Source organism: Lutra lutra, chromosome 7 (genome assembly GCF_902655055.1).
Source record: "Lutra lutra chromosome 7, mLutLut1.2, whole genome shotgun sequence".
NCBI lineage: Eukaryota > Metazoa > Chordata > Mammalia > Carnivora > Mustelidae > Lutra > Lutra lutra.
Genome location: NC_062284.1, coordinates 143,771,546 through 143,787,700, shown reverse-complemented (window position 1 = coordinate 143,787,700; position 16,155 = coordinate 143,771,546). Strand labels below are relative to the sequence as shown.

At 62.8% G+C, this 16,155-nt stretch overlaps 2 protein-coding genes across 3 annotated transcripts; one reads left to right on the top strand and one right to left on the bottom strand.

Moving 5' to 3' along the window:
* Positions 1 to 2,445: 2,445 nt before the first annotated feature.
* DIO3 (iodothyronine deiodinase 3) lies at positions 2,446 to 5,040 on the bottom strand. Its single transcript, XM_047737550.1, has one exon. It carries the CDS (start codon positions 4,380 to 4,382, stop codon positions 3,468 to 3,470), a length of 915 nt encoding a protein of 304 aa, XP_047593506.1. The 5' UTR covers positions 4,383 to 5,040; the 3' UTR covers positions 2,446 to 3,467.
* A 334-nt stretch (positions 5,041 to 5,374) lies between these two features.
* LOC125103646 (uncharacterized) lies at positions 5,375 to 8,354 on the top strand. 2 transcript variants are annotated; one of them, XR_007128454.1, is made up of 4 exons: positions 5,375 to 5,650; positions 7,237 to 7,296; positions 7,436 to 7,606; positions 7,947 to 8,087. XR_007128454.1 is itself a non-coding variant. In XM_047735323.1 (4 exons), the coding sequence occupies exons 2-4, from the start codon at positions 6,160 to 6,162 to the stop codon at positions 8,325 to 8,327; spliced, it is 609 nt and encodes a 202-aa protein (XP_047591279.1). In that variant the 5' UTR covers positions 5,384 to 5,650; positions 6,073 to 6,159; the 3' UTR covers positions 8,328 to 8,354. The 2 variants fall into 2 exon arrangements, 1 of the variants encoding a protein (XP_047591279.1); XM_047735323.1 differs by lacking the exon at positions 7,436 to 7,606 and adding an exon at positions 6,073 to 6,327 and having other exon boundaries at positions 5,384 to 5,650; positions 7,947 to 8,354.
* The last annotated feature ends 7,801 nt before the right edge of the window (positions 8,355 to 16,155 follow it).

Genomic DNA, 16,155 nt, shown 5'->3' with positions numbered 1-16,155 from the left:
TTCCCCTGTAAGGAATGTTCCAGTGGGGTAAAGCGGCAGGGGGCTCCGCGCACCCGCTGCTCTCTGCGATTCTGTTTATAATAATGAAACCTGCCTCACACTCCAAGCCCCCTGGAGCCATCCCTGGCTGTCCCTTCGCTGGTGGGGCAGTGGTTTCATTCCAGACTTATTTATTGACACGTAAAGAGGGTACCAGGAGTCAAAAATTAATGTCAGGCTACAATAATCCCGCTCTTGTTATTAAAATATATACTTACAAATGTGGGGGGGGGGCGATAGGGAGAGGCATGTTTGAAAGTGCTCACACCCTGAGGTTACCTTGGGTTGGTTTTATTTTCTCCTAACTCTTCTGAGTTTTCCTCGATGAGCACGCACTATTTTTGTAAGAAGGAGAGCTTTAAAGGAAGAGAGAGAAGAAAAGAAAGGAAAGGAAGACACGAGGGAAAAGGAAGAGAGAAAGGGGAAGATGAAGGGGACGAAGGGAAAATGGGAGGGAGAAGAGAAAGAAGAAAAGTGTGTGTGTGTGTTTGGGGTGTGTGTGTGTGTGTGTGCTGGAACCCCCCGGAGCCGGGAGCCAGCCGGCCGCGTGGGCAGTGGCAGGAGCTCCCGCGGGTCTGAGCGTCCAGTGCTCCGAGTTTCGGTCCAGGAAGCCAGACCCGGCCGGGTGCGCAGGCGGGGAGCAGGCTCCGCAGGGAAGGGAGGTCGCACAGCGCGTCCAGCAAGACCCCCAAAAGGCGGACCCGGACGAGGAGCGGCCGCAGCAGGCTGTGGGGCCCGGCGGCGGCTGCGGGTGCTCCCGGGCCGCCCTCCGCTGCCTCCGGGCCACCAAATCTCCGCCCCGGCCAGCGCCTGCAGCGCCTGCCGGAGCTCAGGGCAGGCCCTCCCCGGCGCCCAGCCGCGTCTCTACCGCTGGTTCAGGATTCTTCCTGGGGGTTTTGGGGTGGGGGAGGGGGAGGGGAGGAGATGCAGAAATACCATCTGTGCCAATTTTTTCTTAAAAGTTTTTTTTTTTTTTTAAATTTAAATACTTTTAAAGCAAAAAAAAAAAAAAATCCCAGCTCAGGGTGTCATTTCCAAAAACTTTTCACAGAGGAGCAGCGTGGGGGCTGGGCGCGGATTTGGAGGCGGCGTTGGTGGAGCAGGGGCCTCTCTTCACCCTCCTGCTGCATCCCCCCTCACCCCTGCAGAACCCCCTCTCACATGCGCGCTGCTCACACCCAGGCGGTCACTAGCACTCTCTCCTTCCATCCCGAGACCTGGACGGTCCTGGGTTCCCGGGCGGGAGAAGTTGGGCTGCCCCGCTTGCCCCACTGGCGACCTGCAGACTCCCGCCTCAGCCCTTTCTTCTGCACCCCCGCCCCCCACTGTTCCGCTCCAGGTGTCGCTAACAGAGGGGGGTGGCGGCCGCGCTAATCCCGTGCTGGCAGCGTCGCCCTCCCCCAGGGAGCAGCGGGGGACCCAGTGAGGGCCGGGATTGCGCGGGAGCGCCGGGACCGGACTGCGGACACAGAGCGGTGCCAAACGCCACGGCCCCCTGCCCTCCAGCCCCCGTCCTGGCCACAGGCGTCCCCCTCTTTCCGGTCTCGGTCCTCTCCTCCATCTCGCTCCCTTTCTCCACTTCCCAGTACCGAGCGCGTCGCGGGTGGTGGTGGCGAGGTCTGGCTCGAACTTGGGGTAGCGAACGAGGCGCAGGAGGAGGGGCGTCCCGGGCAGGGGTCTTACCCCGCTCCGCCCCCGCCCCGCAGGAGGTGTTGCTGCTGGAGTGGTGGCGCTGCCCTCCCGCCCTTCCCCGTCTCCCCTCCCTCCGCCATCGTGCGCTTCGCTAGTCGCACCTCCCGCGGACCCCCGCAGGCAGGCGGGGATTGCAGGGGAGGGAGAGACGATTCTGCCGGTGCGGGAAGGGGGCTAAGGGAGGAGCGGGGTGCGGGAACCCGGTGAGGGAGGAGCCAGGTGCGGGAAGGGGGCCAGGGAGGAGCCAGGTGTGCGGAGGCGCCCGCGGTGGTCCGGAGCGCAGTCCTGGAGTGTCCGTAGCCCCCTCTTCCTCCACGCCGCCCCTCCCCCACCCCATGGGAAGGTCGGAGAAGTTAGACGGGCGGCTGCAGGGGCAGCTGTGGTTGCGCGTGAGCGCAAGCGCGCGCGGCGGCAAGTAAGGACCCCCTCGCCTCTCCCGCCTCCTTCCAGGACGCCTCCCGGCTCCGTTTGTCGGTTTCTCTGCCGACCCCACATACTCCACCGTGGGTGTGCGAGTGCATGTGTACACTCCTGGGTACCCGCATCGTCCCCTTTACATATTCCTTGCCCTCCCGCGCCCCTGCCAGCGCCGGCTCCTTCCAGCCACCCTTCCCCCCAGGGTCACTATGGGGACGCGAGGGAGAGATTTGTGTTTAATTCCTGCCGCTATTCAGAGGAAAGAAAAAAAAAAAAGGGACCAAAGGCAAGGCGAAAGCAGTTTACTTCAAGCTTTTATTGTTGTAGCGTAAAAGAAGTTTATATACAGAGAGTATTTCCAGCAAAACACTCAAAAATGGCCTTCGAATCAGGGGCCTCCCACTTCCTGGCCCCACAGCCGGCAGCTCCACCCAGGAGACCCCTCACTCGGGTCTCCATGCGCTCCCCTTCTCTCTCTTCCCGCGGACTCCTCCACCCACACCCCGTTTCCCAGGAGTCCCAGCCTCTTCCTTCTCCCTGGGGCGCTGCGAACCTCGCCAGTGCCTCTCAAGCCGGCTTCCTCTGGCCCCGAACAGTACCCCCAGTCCCCCTCTTTGCCCCCCTGTGTGGCGCTTTCCTCCCGGAAACCCAGAATACTTTCCCTCCCTCGTTTCAGGAGCTGCTGCGAGCCCTCTGCAATTCAGAACCAGCTCGTGGTCAAGACCAGTTAGAGACAGCTCGTCATCAGCAGTGGGGCTCCTGAGCACCCAAAATAAGGGGGGGAACCCTGGCCACCCTTCCCCACCCCAAGCCCCCATTCCCAACTCAGGGACAAGAAATAGACACAAAAGCAGCAGAGCGCCCCCTCCCTGCCAACGACAGGTGTGGGTGCCAGGCACCTAGGGCGAGCGGCAGGCACTGATGGCTGGCCAGAGACTCTCCGCGAGGGCTGCTGCACCTGGCTGAAGGCACAGTGGCTCTTCTCTCTGGGGAGGGGGTGTGAGAGGCAGGGGCCTCCGCTGGGACGAGTGGGGGAGGGGATGACCCAGGCAAAGGTGGCATCCACACTCAGAAGGGGGATTTCGAGCCAGCCAGGCAGGTGCAGGTGAGGGACAGTCACAGCATCAGAGTCCGGGGAGGCGAGGGAGAATTTTCAGGTGCCTTGGCTGGGGGCGCAGACCCAGCTGGCGATACCTGGCTCAGCACATCTGTGTCATGAGGCCCTCTGCACACCCGACTTGTTTGGGGGGCATTTGCACGTGGGCTTCGAAGGCTCGAAGGCATGGCCTGCCAAGTTCAGCCAACTGGCCCATGGTTGTTTACACTCGGCGGGGCTGAGCGCCGTGCAGCTGCTCCTCATAGCGCTCCAGCCAGGTGCGCAGCTCAGACACCTGGTAGCCGTCCGGGCCGCGGCCACCCTGGTACATAATGGTGCCATTCTGGATTACGTAGAGGCGCTCGAAGTAGGCCCCATAGGCCGAGCTGCTGGAGTTGGCCATGGTGTCCAGGACAAGGGAGCAGCTGGGCGCCCCTTGCTGCAATACTTGGGCGGCGCTGACCCGGTCCTCCAGGCTTCGGTGCTGCGGGATACTGTAGGGGGAGTCCGTGGTGACCCAGCCATCCGAGGGGTGGGCCTCCTCGATGTAGATGATGAGGAAGTCGACGTCGCGCTGGTATTTGGTGACCAGGCGGTGGAAGGCGCTCATGCGCGCCATGAACGGTGGTCAGGTGCAGCTGCCGAAATTGAGAACCAGCGGGCGGTTCCCTCTCGCGTAGTCAAGGATGTGCTGGTTCTGGAAGCCGTGGGGCAGGACTACCTCGGAGTTGGGCGCTGGACCGCCCTCATACGCCTGCTTGAAGAAATCCAACTTCTGGCCGTGCCAAACGGCCTTCAGCGATGCCAGGGTGCACAGGCGGTTGTCATCGGACACGCAGACAGGCGGGTCGTCGGGGGGCACCTCCTCGCCGTCACTGTCGAGCTCCACGGCAGGTTCGGGCTGACCCCGGCGGCGGCGGCCCAGGAAATGCTTGCGGATGCACAGGAAGTCCAGGAGCCAGAGCATGAAGGCCGTGCCGAGGAAGCGCGGGAAGAGCACGAGGCACGAGGCCGTCTGGGCGCAGAGCCTCAAGGAGTGAAGCAGCAGGGAGCGGAGCATGGTGGCTGCAGCCCCCGAAGCCCCCTGGGACCCGCTACCTTCACCCACCACCAACCTCGGGGTGGCCTGGCGCGGCATCTGGGCTTTGGCTGTACGGGGAGCTCGATTTATAGCCGAGGCTTCAATTGGCGGGAGACTCCACCTCCGGCCCGGGCCCGCCCCCTTGCAACTTGAGCCCGGAGGGATCACCCAGCGGCGTGGCCAATGCCTTAGAAATCTAGGGCCGAGGGCGGGCGCAGGCGGCCGGGAGGAGGGGGTTGCGGAGCGGCCCAGCTAGGGGCCGGCGGGGGCGGGGCCGGGCCCCCGAAGCGCGCTCTCGGGGGCGGGGGACCCGGGTCGCTGCTGCCACCCGGGACGGGGAGCTGGACCAGGGACCCAGGCGTCCGCCGGGGAGATCCTCCCGCTCCGGCTGGCGCAAGCGCTGCGCGCGGCCTCGGTCCTGGAGGCCCGCCTCCGGCCCGCGCCCCTCTCGCCGCGCACCTGAGCGGAGCTCCCCGGCGGCCGCCGCGCCGCGCCGGAGCTCCGGTTCGCTTCCCGCGCGCCGCCGCCAACGCCGCCCCCGCCGCTGCTGCTCGTGCGGGGCCGCTGCCCAGGTGCCGCGGGAGCCCGGGTCCGCGGCCGCCGCTCTGCCGGCCCCGGCTCCCGCCCCGCCGGGGACGCGGACCCGCGAGGAGGCAACTTTGGGCCCCCGCCGCCTTCCCCGTTCGCCCGCGGGCGCCGCTCGCCTCCCGGAGCCCGCCCGCCCGCTCGCCTCCCGCGCGCGCTCACACTCGCGCCTCGCACACGGCCGCCCCCCGCACCGCACCGCCACGCACACCGCGCTCGGCGCCCCCCGCCGCTGCCCGGGGCCGCCGCGCGCCGTCCCGGCCGCGCCCGCCCCGTCCCATCTCGTCCCGGCTCGGCGCCGCTCTTCTCGGGTCAGCGGCCTCTGGGGCGCAGCGGGGAGGTGCGGAGGGCAGGGCCCGAGGGCCGCTTAGCGCCCGGCGCCGGAGACGGGGAGGGCTGGGGAAAGCAGCGCCGAGACTGCGCCCCAGCCGGTCCCGGAGCGCTTCGGGCGCGGGGCGCCGCGGGCGCGGGGCGCGGGGCGCGGGGCAGCGGGCGTGGGGCGGCGGCGGCCCCGGCGGCTCTCCCACTAGGGGTAGCTGTTGCCTGAACGCCGAAGCGCTCCCCTCTCGCCGCTCTCCTCGCCCGGCGCAGCCCCGGCCGCCGGGCGCACCCGTCCCGTGCGTCCCCGGACGTTGCTCTCTGCCCCGGGAACGTCGAGACTGGAGCGCCCGAGCTGAGCCACCTTCGCCGACCCCGAGCGCGGCAGCTCGACTCACCGCGGAGGCTCCCGGACGCGTAAAGTGCGTACTTTCAACCGAGAATGTGTGTTGAGGCTTTTAGGGGTGCGGGGCAACTCCCCAACTCCGTGGGGCCCTCGTCCGCCCGGCCGCCGAGTCAGCGACCTTCTGATTCCTCGCTGCGTCCGGCGCCGGGCCGGCGACTCGTGCGCAGGGGCGGCGGGGCGGGGAAGTGCCCTGACCTGGGGTCCCCGAAGCTGGGAGCAAACCCCACTTCGCCTTGGTCCGCCTTGCCCTCCGGGGCGAGGCCCGGGCCCTGTCGCAAGCGATTTGTACCGGGTCTGGGGAATGGAGCCTCCCGGTACGCCCTCGCAGTCTCTGGGACTTCTCCGGGGGCGGCGGTGGCCGAATCCCGGGGCCACCGCCGCCTGCGTCCCGTGCGCTGCGCGCCTCGGGGACCAGCTCCTAACTTCTTCCCGGGACAGAGACAGCTCTCGCGCCGGTGGCCGAGGTGGGGAGCTCGCTCGCTGGCTGGATAGGGCGAGGGCGAATCGCTCCCGGTGGCGGCGGCGATGTTGGCGAGGGCGACGGTGAGGGAACGAGGCTGGAGAAGTCAACTGCCGGGCAAGGAGCCCCCACCCGGGGGCCAGCGGGACCCCGCGAGCGCGGGGGTAGGCGCCCCTCCTTGGGCCGAGGTCCTCCTCTCCAGTTTTGTCGACCCTAGTGGGCCCCTTTGCCGGGTAAGTTTCCCGCTGGACCAGTGGCTCCAGCAGGTCAAGACCCATAGAGGAAGGTAGGGGGCACTAGAATGTAGCCCCCCTTCTCTTTCTCCCAGCCTGGCGATTTCTCTGCTGTCGGCTCAGGGATTTGGGGCTGCACAGTCCAGGATCTCCCTGCCTGGAGGAAAGCCAGCCTGGTCCCAGCTTTTCCATGCTCTTGGCACTGCCCCTCATCCCCCTGCGTAGGGGTCCTTCAGGAAGGGTTAGGGAATTCTCTCTGAGCCAAACCTGACTGGAAGGGGGGGGACCGGTCCAACTTGTCTGCCCACCCCACCGCCCGCTTCTCCAGGGCACCTCTGAGTTGGCAAATTGTTTCCTTTCTTTGCCTTGCTCCCCTCTCGGGGGTATGTGGGGAGAGAAGCCTCCTGCTTGGCAAGTGTCTGAGAGGGGGTTTGGCCGTCTGGGGTACCCCTCCTGGGCAGGGGCAAGGGGAATGCCAACTTTGGTTGGCAAAACTTTCAAGGGCCTATTCCTTGGTTTCTTGGGGGGGGGTGCCAGTCTAGGACCTGTGCCCTGCTCCCACCCAGACAGAAGCTGGGACAGGGCCATGGGGCAGCCGTCCCCATCCCATATTTGAGTTTCAGAAAATGAAAAAGCCACTTGGGGCTGGGAGAGCCCTTTGTGCTGCCTGGGATCTGGTGGGGGTGCTGCTGGTTGCTGGAGCTGGTGGGCGTGTGGAAGGAGTGGGCTGGGGCACGTGGGGGACAGGTCCTCCTCGTCCGCTCTGCCAGCCGGCCCTCCCAGCCACCCTGACCCCGCACTGCCTCCAGCCCCAGGGAGGCTCGGGAGAGCAGCACTTGTCCCTAGGGCTGTCGCAGCTCTGGGGCTCTGCTTGTTTCTTGGGCTGACACGCTGCATTCCATGTCTCAGGGTTCCAGAACATTGGACAAGGTGATCTGGCCCGTCTGGCTCCCACTGCCTCCCGTGCAGGTGAGGACAGATTCAAAGTCCATGCCTTTAGAAGCCAGGCCCAGGCGTGGCAACTTTTACTCCATTCCTCTCTTCTCCCTCTCCTAAATCCTCTCGCCTGCCCAAGAGCCCCCACTCCACCTTCTTTCCCTTTCCTCAGGGTGGAACACCAGCTTGCCTTGGACCTGGCCCTTCCTACCAACTGCTCCTCCTGTCCTGACCTGTCCTGGGGAGGTCAGCAGTGAGAGTCTGGGTCCAAGGCCCAGAGACCTGGCCCCGTGGGCGCTGGGGTCACCAGAGTGGGTGCTGGGGCTGTTCCCCAAGCCTCCGGGTAGGGCTCTGACTGTCCCCCCTTCCCGCCTGCCCTCTCACAGCTCCAGCAGGGGGCGGGCGGGGGAAGGAAAAGGAAGGACAAGTTGAACTGGGTCCATCTGGTGTCCAGGAGCAACTTGAAAGGGGGTGGGGGGAGGGGACAGGCGAAGAGGGCTTGGCTCAGCCAACGGAGGGTTGGGTGGCCTTCTCGCTTCCCAGGCCATTCTCACAGGGCTGTCTCCCCGGGCAAGGGAGGGGCTGGGCAGTGTTTGCCCAGGCTCTGAGCCCTCCCCCACAGTGCCCTGTATGGGGCTTGGTGGGTGAATGGGCACAGCCTCCCTTTTTCTCCTGGTGAGCAGCTCCCAGGGACCAGGGAGATGGTTGCTGAGACTTCCCACGGGAGCAGGCTGGGCAGCACGGCAGGAGGAGGTGGGCCAGCCACGTACTGGCCAAAAGTGGCGGAGAACCAGGTGTGTGGTGTCGGAGCCCTTGCCCACCCTCGTGGTGACTCAGCTGCCAGGGCCTCAGCCTTCCACGGGCCTCAGGAATTCCCACGTGCTCCCTCTGTGCTCCCTCCAGGTGGCTCTCCTTCCCCCTCCTCCTCCACCCCTTCCCCCTCTGCCTGTGCTCTGCTTGCCCCACCCTCAGAGGGAGCTGGGACCTCCCTTGTCCTCCCCTGTGTCCTCACCCCTGGGCATTCCCGCAGTGCTGAGCCTCAGGAGGGCTGGGCTGCGCCTTAGGTCCCCGCCCGTCCCTGCTGCTACTCTGGCCCTGCCTCCCCCAGGTGGGCCCAGCTGGATCCTTCCCAGAGACCTACTCCGAGCACCCAGGAGAAGCCCAATAAACCTTCGTGAAATGAGTGAATGAGTGTGGCGTGGACTTACTGGAGACTTGTTTCCGGAGAATTCCAAGGCATTTCATTCTGCCCTTTTTCCAACTGGCGGCTGGGAACGAGGTAGGGCATGCAGGCAGTCGGGGCCCGGGGAGGCCTTGCTGGCCATGGGGCCAGCCCGTTTCCCTTCTGAAGTGAACAGGCCATGCCATGGGCATCCTCCCATCCTATGCTTACACATACTGTTTGCTTCCAGAATCACGTCTTTCCCAACTTCCTTCCACTGGGCTGGGCTGGACGGGGGGGCGGTGGCTGTGGGCTTGCTGGTCTGTCTGCTCTTAAAAGGGTCCTTAAGACAGCAGGTGTCACACCCCTTCCGCCCCTGTTGGCCCCCTCCCGGGGGTGGAAGGTAGGACCGGGAGAGCTGGTCGAGCTCCCCAGGTGGCTGGGCAGGTTGGGAGCCCGGCACTGACAGCTTGGGAGGGCCCCAGAGCCTGGATGGGCAAGGGTTTGGGTAGCATTCCGGGGTTAGAGGTCTGGAGCTCTTGGCCAAGGGGAGGAGAGAGCCCTGAAGGTGACAGCCAGGCCACCTGCTGTGTGACCTGGGCATGTCCCATCCCACCCGTTGGGTCTTACCTACACTGCAAGGGAATTGGGAGGCTACTTCCCAATGCCTTCCCTGTGCTGGCCCTCCACAACTCCAGAAGGTTCAAGGAAGTATTACAGGACCTGTCCTGCTCCTGCGTGCTGCTCTGGGGCTGTGAGACCCCCGCTGGAGGGCGGACCGCATCTCTGGCCTTGTTACTTGGCCCCAGCTTTTCTTTCGCATGCCCAGCCCCTGCCACAAGTCTGGGCCCTCACATTTCGGCCCACCCACTCCTCAAACCCTGGGCGCCAGTGTTCCTGCTGTGACTACAGCCCCAACCGACAACCCCCATGCTCCCTGGTGCGCGGCCAGGCCCCTCTGGGATGGGGGAGGGGAGCTGGTGCCTGCCAAAGGTCCCCCGTGGGTGCCTGGCCCTTCCTGGGGCCAGAGGGGTGCTGGGCTTCTCGAGTGGGGGGCGGCCTCTCTGTGGAACCCTGAGGCCGGCTGATCCGCAGTGTCCATTTCTGACCCTCTCTGGAACAAGGTGGGGTACGACCAGCCAGCCGAGAGACACCCCAAGTCCCTTTGCTTCTCTGAGCCTCCATTTTCTCAGCTGAGAGGGGCGCCCGAGTCATGAACGTGTTGTGTGTGTGGGACCATGCCACGTGTGTGTGTGTGTGTGTGTGTATGTGTGCGCGTGTGCGTCTGCGGGTGTGCGGCTGCTAATCTGTTGTCAACCTCGGTCCAAGGTGCATTTCAAGCCTGTTGAGGGAAGCCATGCAATCCCAGCGCTACCACGTGGGAGACGAAACGGTGACGATGAGAGGAAGGGTCTGCTTCCCACGGGGGACACCGTGATACCTGTGCGTCCCCCACACGGCCCTGGGATCCTACCCTGTGTTAAACCTGAGTGGTTTCGAGTCCCAGTGTCCCAAGGCTAAAAATGCCCATCAGGCCGTGCCAAGCGCCCTGTTGTGCGTGTGGCCGAGCTGGTCGCCATCCCAGTGGCACTGCTTCTCAGGCCGGGCTGGCCTTCGTCTCCGAGTCCCAGGATCGTCAGGGCGCGGACGCCCCAGGGCTGTGTGCCAGTCCCAGGAGAGGAGGCTGTGGCTGGCGGGCAGGGAGAGAGCAGCTTGGAGGGAAGAGGGGCCCCAGGGCATCAGGGCCAGGGCTCTGGGGAAGCCACGGTGTGGCCACTGCTGGTGCTGTTTGAGGCTGAGAGCATCCTCCTGAACCTTTCATTCTTTTGGGACCCCCACCCCGAAGTCCTGGTCCAAGCCAGGCTCTCACGGCCATTCTGGGCACACAGTGAGTTAAGCTCACTGTCTGTCCCCCAGGAGTCCCCACCAAGCCTGGCCGGGGGCCTGGGGAGGGGAAGGCTGGCTCAGGGAGAGGGCACCCTGGGTCTCCCTCTACACGCAGGCCCAAACCGCTCCTCATCTTCCATCAGACCTTCTGGAGTGGGTGAAGGACACAAAAGGCAGGAGAGACTATGTCCCTGAGGCTCTATCTGCACACTCCCTCTGCCGCAGCCAAGCTGTGTGATCTCGGGCAAGTTACTGGAACTCTCTGTGCCTCCATCTCGGTCATCTGTGAAATGGGCAGAGCTTTTAGCCCTACCTCGCAGAAGAGTGGTTGTGAGAAAGGTTTGGACATGTGTGCACAGCCCCTGGGATTGAGCCTGGTGCATGGGGATGCTGTCCGTAATAGTGGCAGCCGGCACCGAGCCCACCACAGCCCGGGCACCGTGCACTAGTGTTAGAACCACTCCTGGGGGTGGCCGGGAGCTCCTGCTCTGGGCTGCTCCAGGAGCCTGTGTCCAGCTTGGTCCGCTTCTTCCCCACAAAGGGGCCTGCTGGAATGCCGCCTGGATACAGCCTGGCCCATAAGTTGGGGTTTCCTCCTCACAGAAGCCCATCTCTGTGAAGCCTTTTGGCCCCCAGATCTTCCCTGTCCTCAATAATTGCGTTCCGATAGGCCTTTTAGGTTTGCACATGGCAGAAGCTCAGTTCATCCTTTGAGCTAAGAAGGTATTTACCCGCTCTAGACGGTGACAAAAGTCCGGGTGAAGCCACGCCTTCAGGCACAGCTCTGTCCAGGTGCTCAGCAGACGGTGGTCAGGGCCCTGCCTCCCTGGGCTCTCAGCTTGCGTCTCTGGGGCTCTGCTCTCAGGTGGGTTCCGCTGTGTTCTCAGGGTGCACACAGGGGCTGGCGAAGCAGCAGCTGGCTGTGACTGCTTTTCCTTTGCTGTGTCTGATGGATCTGGTGGAAGGTGGTGGCTGCTGTCTAGCTCTAGCAAGGGTAAAGTTCACCTGCACTACCGGGGTCAGGGTGCCACTGGTCACTGGGAATGGGGACCGTACGTCACCCACCAAGAAGGGCGCCTTGCTTCTTCCTCCTTGAGCGGCAGAAACTGGCCTCATCCTTCAAGGCCGGCATGCCTGTCCCCTCCCCTCCTCCTTACTTTCCAAAATACCCGGATCAGAGTCCTCTGGTTATCTGTGTCTCCCTCACTGACCACAGGCTCCCTGAGGGCAGGCTGGGCTTGACTCACAGGTCTGCCAGGCCAGCAGGGGCACAGAAAGAAAGCCGCCCCCATGCACGAGGAGCTTGAGGGAAATCGCTGCTCCCTGCGTACCTGCCCACAGCCCCGGTGCTCAAGGACGTCGTGGGGAAGCTGTTGCAGAGCTCCACGGCAAAGCATAGGGTGCAGGGAGGTGTGAAGGAGTGCCTGCCATGGGGACGGAGCAGGACGGGAACCTGGGGCCACTGGCAGCAGATGCCCCCCGCCCCTGTCTCCAGCGGTCTGTGCCCACACTGGACCAGAGCCAGGCCTGTCAGATGGGGAAGACAGTCTTGAGGTGACGTGTTCCCCTGGGCTCTCAGGTTCTCCCTCGCCCTTCCCTGCTCACAGCCCAGCACTGGAGGACCCCCGGCTCCAGGGACCGGAAGAGAGGTACATCACCTGTGGTCTCCATGGCGCTGTGGGCCCACTGATGCCCTTGACAAGTCCTTCAGGGAACCTTCTCGTCATTCTGGGTTTCTGTCCTCACCTATGGGATGGGGATGGGCTTGGTGAGTTCTGAAGGAACTCCCAGGCCAGGGCTTGGGGTCAGGGGTTCTTGGGGACAAAGAAAGAGAGTAGAAGAGTCTGGGAGGCAGGCCTAGTCCTTGCCTCTCACATTTGCCTCTTTCCAGAAGCTTCTCCAGGCTCCCTTTAGTGGGGGTGGGGGGTGCAGGGGTGCAGGAGTTGGGTGTGTGATCTCCTGGGACTCAGAGGACCCTAACATTCCCTGTCGGCCGGCCTTAGGAAGAAGGGCCAGGTAAGGGTGGGGGTCCCTCTGAGCCAGGGCCCATCACTTTGCCTCCCTTCTCTGCCCAGGAGGTACTTCCTAGGTGGGGTGCTTTATCTGGAACAGGAACCTGTTATGGTTAAGCCCTCTGGGTTGAGGGGTGGAGGGGGACAGGCAGAATAGCCACGTGGCTCCTGCAGGAGGTCCCCATGGGGCCAGCCCATGAACACCCTCACCAACCGTCCCGTGTTGCCTAGTAGAGCCGCTTCCTGCCCTGAAGGCTTGGGACCGAGACCAAGAGTTGCTCCTGGGGTGCTATGGGGGGCTGGGGGTGGGTCACCGGTAGCTTGGCCTGGCTGGCCCTTCCAGGCTTAAGCCCAGGAATCAAGGAGTCCATGATTCTGGAACATAGGCTCTAGGAACTCTAGGAACTGTTCCCTGAGGCCCCAAGCCTGCCATAGGTCCCCACTGGGTGTGGCTGGTCAGCAGGTGGGCCTGTTTGCAGACCCCAGGGGAGGGACTGAAAGCCCAGGCGAGCCGATCTGGCCATAGGAAGCTATGGTCAGCAACACCTGGGAAGAGGGCAGTGACCAGGATGGAAGGGAGATGCCAGACCTCGGACCAGGACAGATTTTAAAAGGGGCAGGCGGGGAAGTGTTTAGGCAGGGGCAGTGGGAGCGTGTTGGGACAAAGGCCAGAAGAAGAAGCATGTGCGTCTGTGCGGAAGCCAAGTCCTCCCTAACTTTCTTCTTCCCTCCCCTGCTCTCCCCTCCCCCTCCCCTCTTTCTCCCTCTCCTTCCCTCCTCTCCCTCCTCCTCCTCCCCCTCATCCCCATTCACACCTGCCCCCTCCCTACCTCCTCCTTCCCTTCCCTCCTTTCTCTCCACCCTTCTCCCTCCCTCGCTCCTCTTCTTCCTCCTCCTCCCCTCTGTATCTCCTTCACACCCGCCCCCTCCCTCCCATCTTCACTCTGCAAGTGACCCCCTGTGCCCACAGCCGTGCTCCCCGAGGGCTGGCTCTGTGGGTGAGCAGAGGCTCACAGCAATGCCTGTGCTCCTTTATAGCACGAGCCTCCTGTGACCATCATGGGTCCAGCTGTCACTGAGAGAGGGACAGTCTGGTGGAGATGCCACGGAATTGCCCTGGGCACCTTGGCCAGGCAGGTGGGCTCAGCAGTTGCCTTGCTCTGGGGAGACGGGCGTGCCCCTGCCAGGCAGCCAGGCAGGAGGACAGATGAGTGCCTTCTGAGGTTGGGGCCGGAGGTCACAGGCATGTCCTGATCTCTTGGAGCAGCCCAGCTGCCCTTTGTGCCAGGATGGATAAGGTCACCGTCCCAAGACCCTGTTGGGGGCCCACTGCTGGGGCCCTGATCTCCTGGATGGGCAGCCCAGGCTCTAGCCTGACTCGTGGTGGCCTCAGAGGGATTCTCGGGGCACCTCTGTCCTCAAGAAGGGCTCTTTGGAGAGGAAAAAAGAACACATTTCAACACCTCCAGATTCTGAAAATGGATTTCTCCCAGGGAAACAGAGACTCAGAGCATGTTCTCTTCCCTGAGAGAGAGCCAGGAAAGCAGCGGGGGAGGGGTTGGGGGAGGGGAGAGAGGTCTCAGGGAGGAGGAGGAAGATCGTGGGCACCAGGGCCAGGCAGAGACCTGGATGCAAATCATGTTGGTCCCCCACTGGCTGCATGACCGGGGCACAGGACTTCACCCCTCTGGGCTCAGTTTGTCTTTCTGTTCAATGGGGTAACTCTTCCTGCTTCATAAGAGAGGTTTTGAGGATGTGATGTGGATAAAGCAGTTCTTGGTCTTCATCCCTTTTTCAGGACGAAAGCCTTCCCGAGTCGGGGATGTTGTGTACTCCTGAAGGACATCTCGCAGCCCCAGGAGGACCCATGGTGCTGGGAACTCTGGGTCTGACTACGGAGCCCAAGTCCTTGCTGTGTGGCCTCAGTGAGCCATCAGCCTTCCCTGGGCTCCGGTTTCATCTCTGTAAACTTGGAGCCAGGGTCTCTACCTTGGAGGTGGCTGGGGGGTCAGCAAGGATGTGGGTGTGGTGCCAGGCACCGTGCTCACTCCTGGGGGTGCTCTGCGTGTTTGGGGGGAGGGCAGCTCTAGGGGGAGGTGGGGCTTGTCTGCCCTGGACATCGCCCCTGGCTTCAGCCCGTCTCTTCTTCCCTTGCTGGCCCCGTGGAGCAAGTCTTGCTCGCTGCCCTGTCCGGCTGGCACAACTTCGGGGCTGCCTCCTCTGGGTGGTCTTCCCAGATGCCTGGTCAGACGGCACGGCCTTCTGGCTTCAGTGCTCCTCACCGTATAGGGTCTCTGGGGACTTTGCTGCTGCCTCCTCTCCGGCCTCCACGTCTCTGACCTCACTGCCTCCTCTCCATTGTCTAGAGTCATGTTTGCAAAGCTGTTCTCTGCTCAGGATACTGTCCTGCCATGAGCCTGTGTCCTGCTTCTGAATAACGTCCAAACCACTTGGCCTGGCCTCTTAGGGGGCCTCCCCCTGCTTCCCTTTGCTGTCCCACCTCCTGTCCCCCGCCAGCCCGCCAGCCCACCATGGAAATGTCACAGCCATGACTCTGACGAGTGCCAGGCCCTTCCCAGCACCCGCCTCCGCACAGGCCCGTGACGAGGTGGGATGGAGGCCATCAGCCTTTGAAGGGGGAGCCAACCAAGGCTCAGGGAGACTGGGCGCCTCGCTATGCTGACTCAGCGTCTGGACTTGAACCCGGGACTTCTGCCTCCAAGTTCATGCTTGTCACACTGAACCACAATTTTGTCACATGTGCTCATCCCCTAGTTCTACCATCTTCTCCTTCTCGAACTCCTTTCCATTCCAACCCATAAGTTGTTTTTCAAGTCTTGGCCCATATGTTGTCTCCCCTAGGCAGCCACCTCAGATTTCCCCTCCAATCTCCTGTTCCCTCCCCATGAAGTCTGCTGCTGCCTTTTACCCATGACTTTGGTTCACCATGGTCCTGGGTGGGAGGAGAGATTGTGTTCTAGTGGCAGAGATTGTTAGCTGCCCCCAACATCTTTTCTCCTCTTTTCCTAAACTAAGAGAACTCTGAATTCAAGCTGGGCACATGGCTGCCAGTTCAAGTTTGCAGTCCCCTTGCAGCCATGTGCCACTATTCAACCAGATCCTTGCCAAGGACATGTAAGAAGTGACCTGTGTAACTGCTGGGTCTTGCCTCTAGAGAAAAGAGAGGTGGCTTCCTTTTTCTCTTCACCCTGTACCTACTGCTGGATGTCAGCCGTGATGGCAGGAGCTGGAGCAGCCACACTGGCTATGGGAGGATGGAAGGTGGGTCTCCAGGATCACAGAGCAAACGACAAAGGTAGAAAGAACCTGGGTCCCCAGGCAGGAGCCAAGATTGCTGATGCACACGCTGTGTCATGAGCAAGGGGAAAACCGTGCAGACAGACTCCGTTTTGTCAATCTATTCCCCCTTCCATGGACACTTGGGTTGCTTCTGCCCTTCGAGTGTTGTGACTAGTGCTGCTGTGAACGCACATGTGCAAATATCTCATTGAGCTCCTGTTTCTCCACAGCCTCACCAACACTTGCTCCCCCCCCCGCAAATTTTATTTTATTTTACAATAGTGGTCATAATGGGTGTGAGGAGCTCAAAGCCACCCTTTTTATTGTTGTGTGTGTGTGTTTTTAAAAAGATTTTATGTATTTATTTGAGAGAGAGACAGTGAGAGAGAGCATGAGAGGGGAGAAAGTCAGAGGGAGAAGCAGACTCCCAGAAGCAGGGAGCCCGATGTGGGACTCGATCCCAGGATTCTGGGATCATGACCTGAGCTGAAGGCAGTTGCTTAACCAACTGAGCCACCCACGTGCCCTAAG

Excerpts from the sequence above, each read along its gene's own strand:
- LOC125103646 (XM_047735323.1), top strand. The coding sequence starts at position 6,160 with ATGTTGGCGAGGGCGACGGTGAGGGAACGAGGCTGGAGAAGTCAACTG. Across the intron at positions 6,328-7,236 it reads CTAGTGGGCCCCTTTGCCGG|GGTTCCAGAACATTGGACAA; the intron begins GTAAGTTTCCCG and ends TCCATGTCTCAG. Across the intron at positions 7,297-7,946 it reads TCCCACTGCCTCCCGTGCAG|CTCCCAGGGACCAGGGAGAT; the intron begins GTGAGGACAGAT and ends CCTGGTGAGCAG.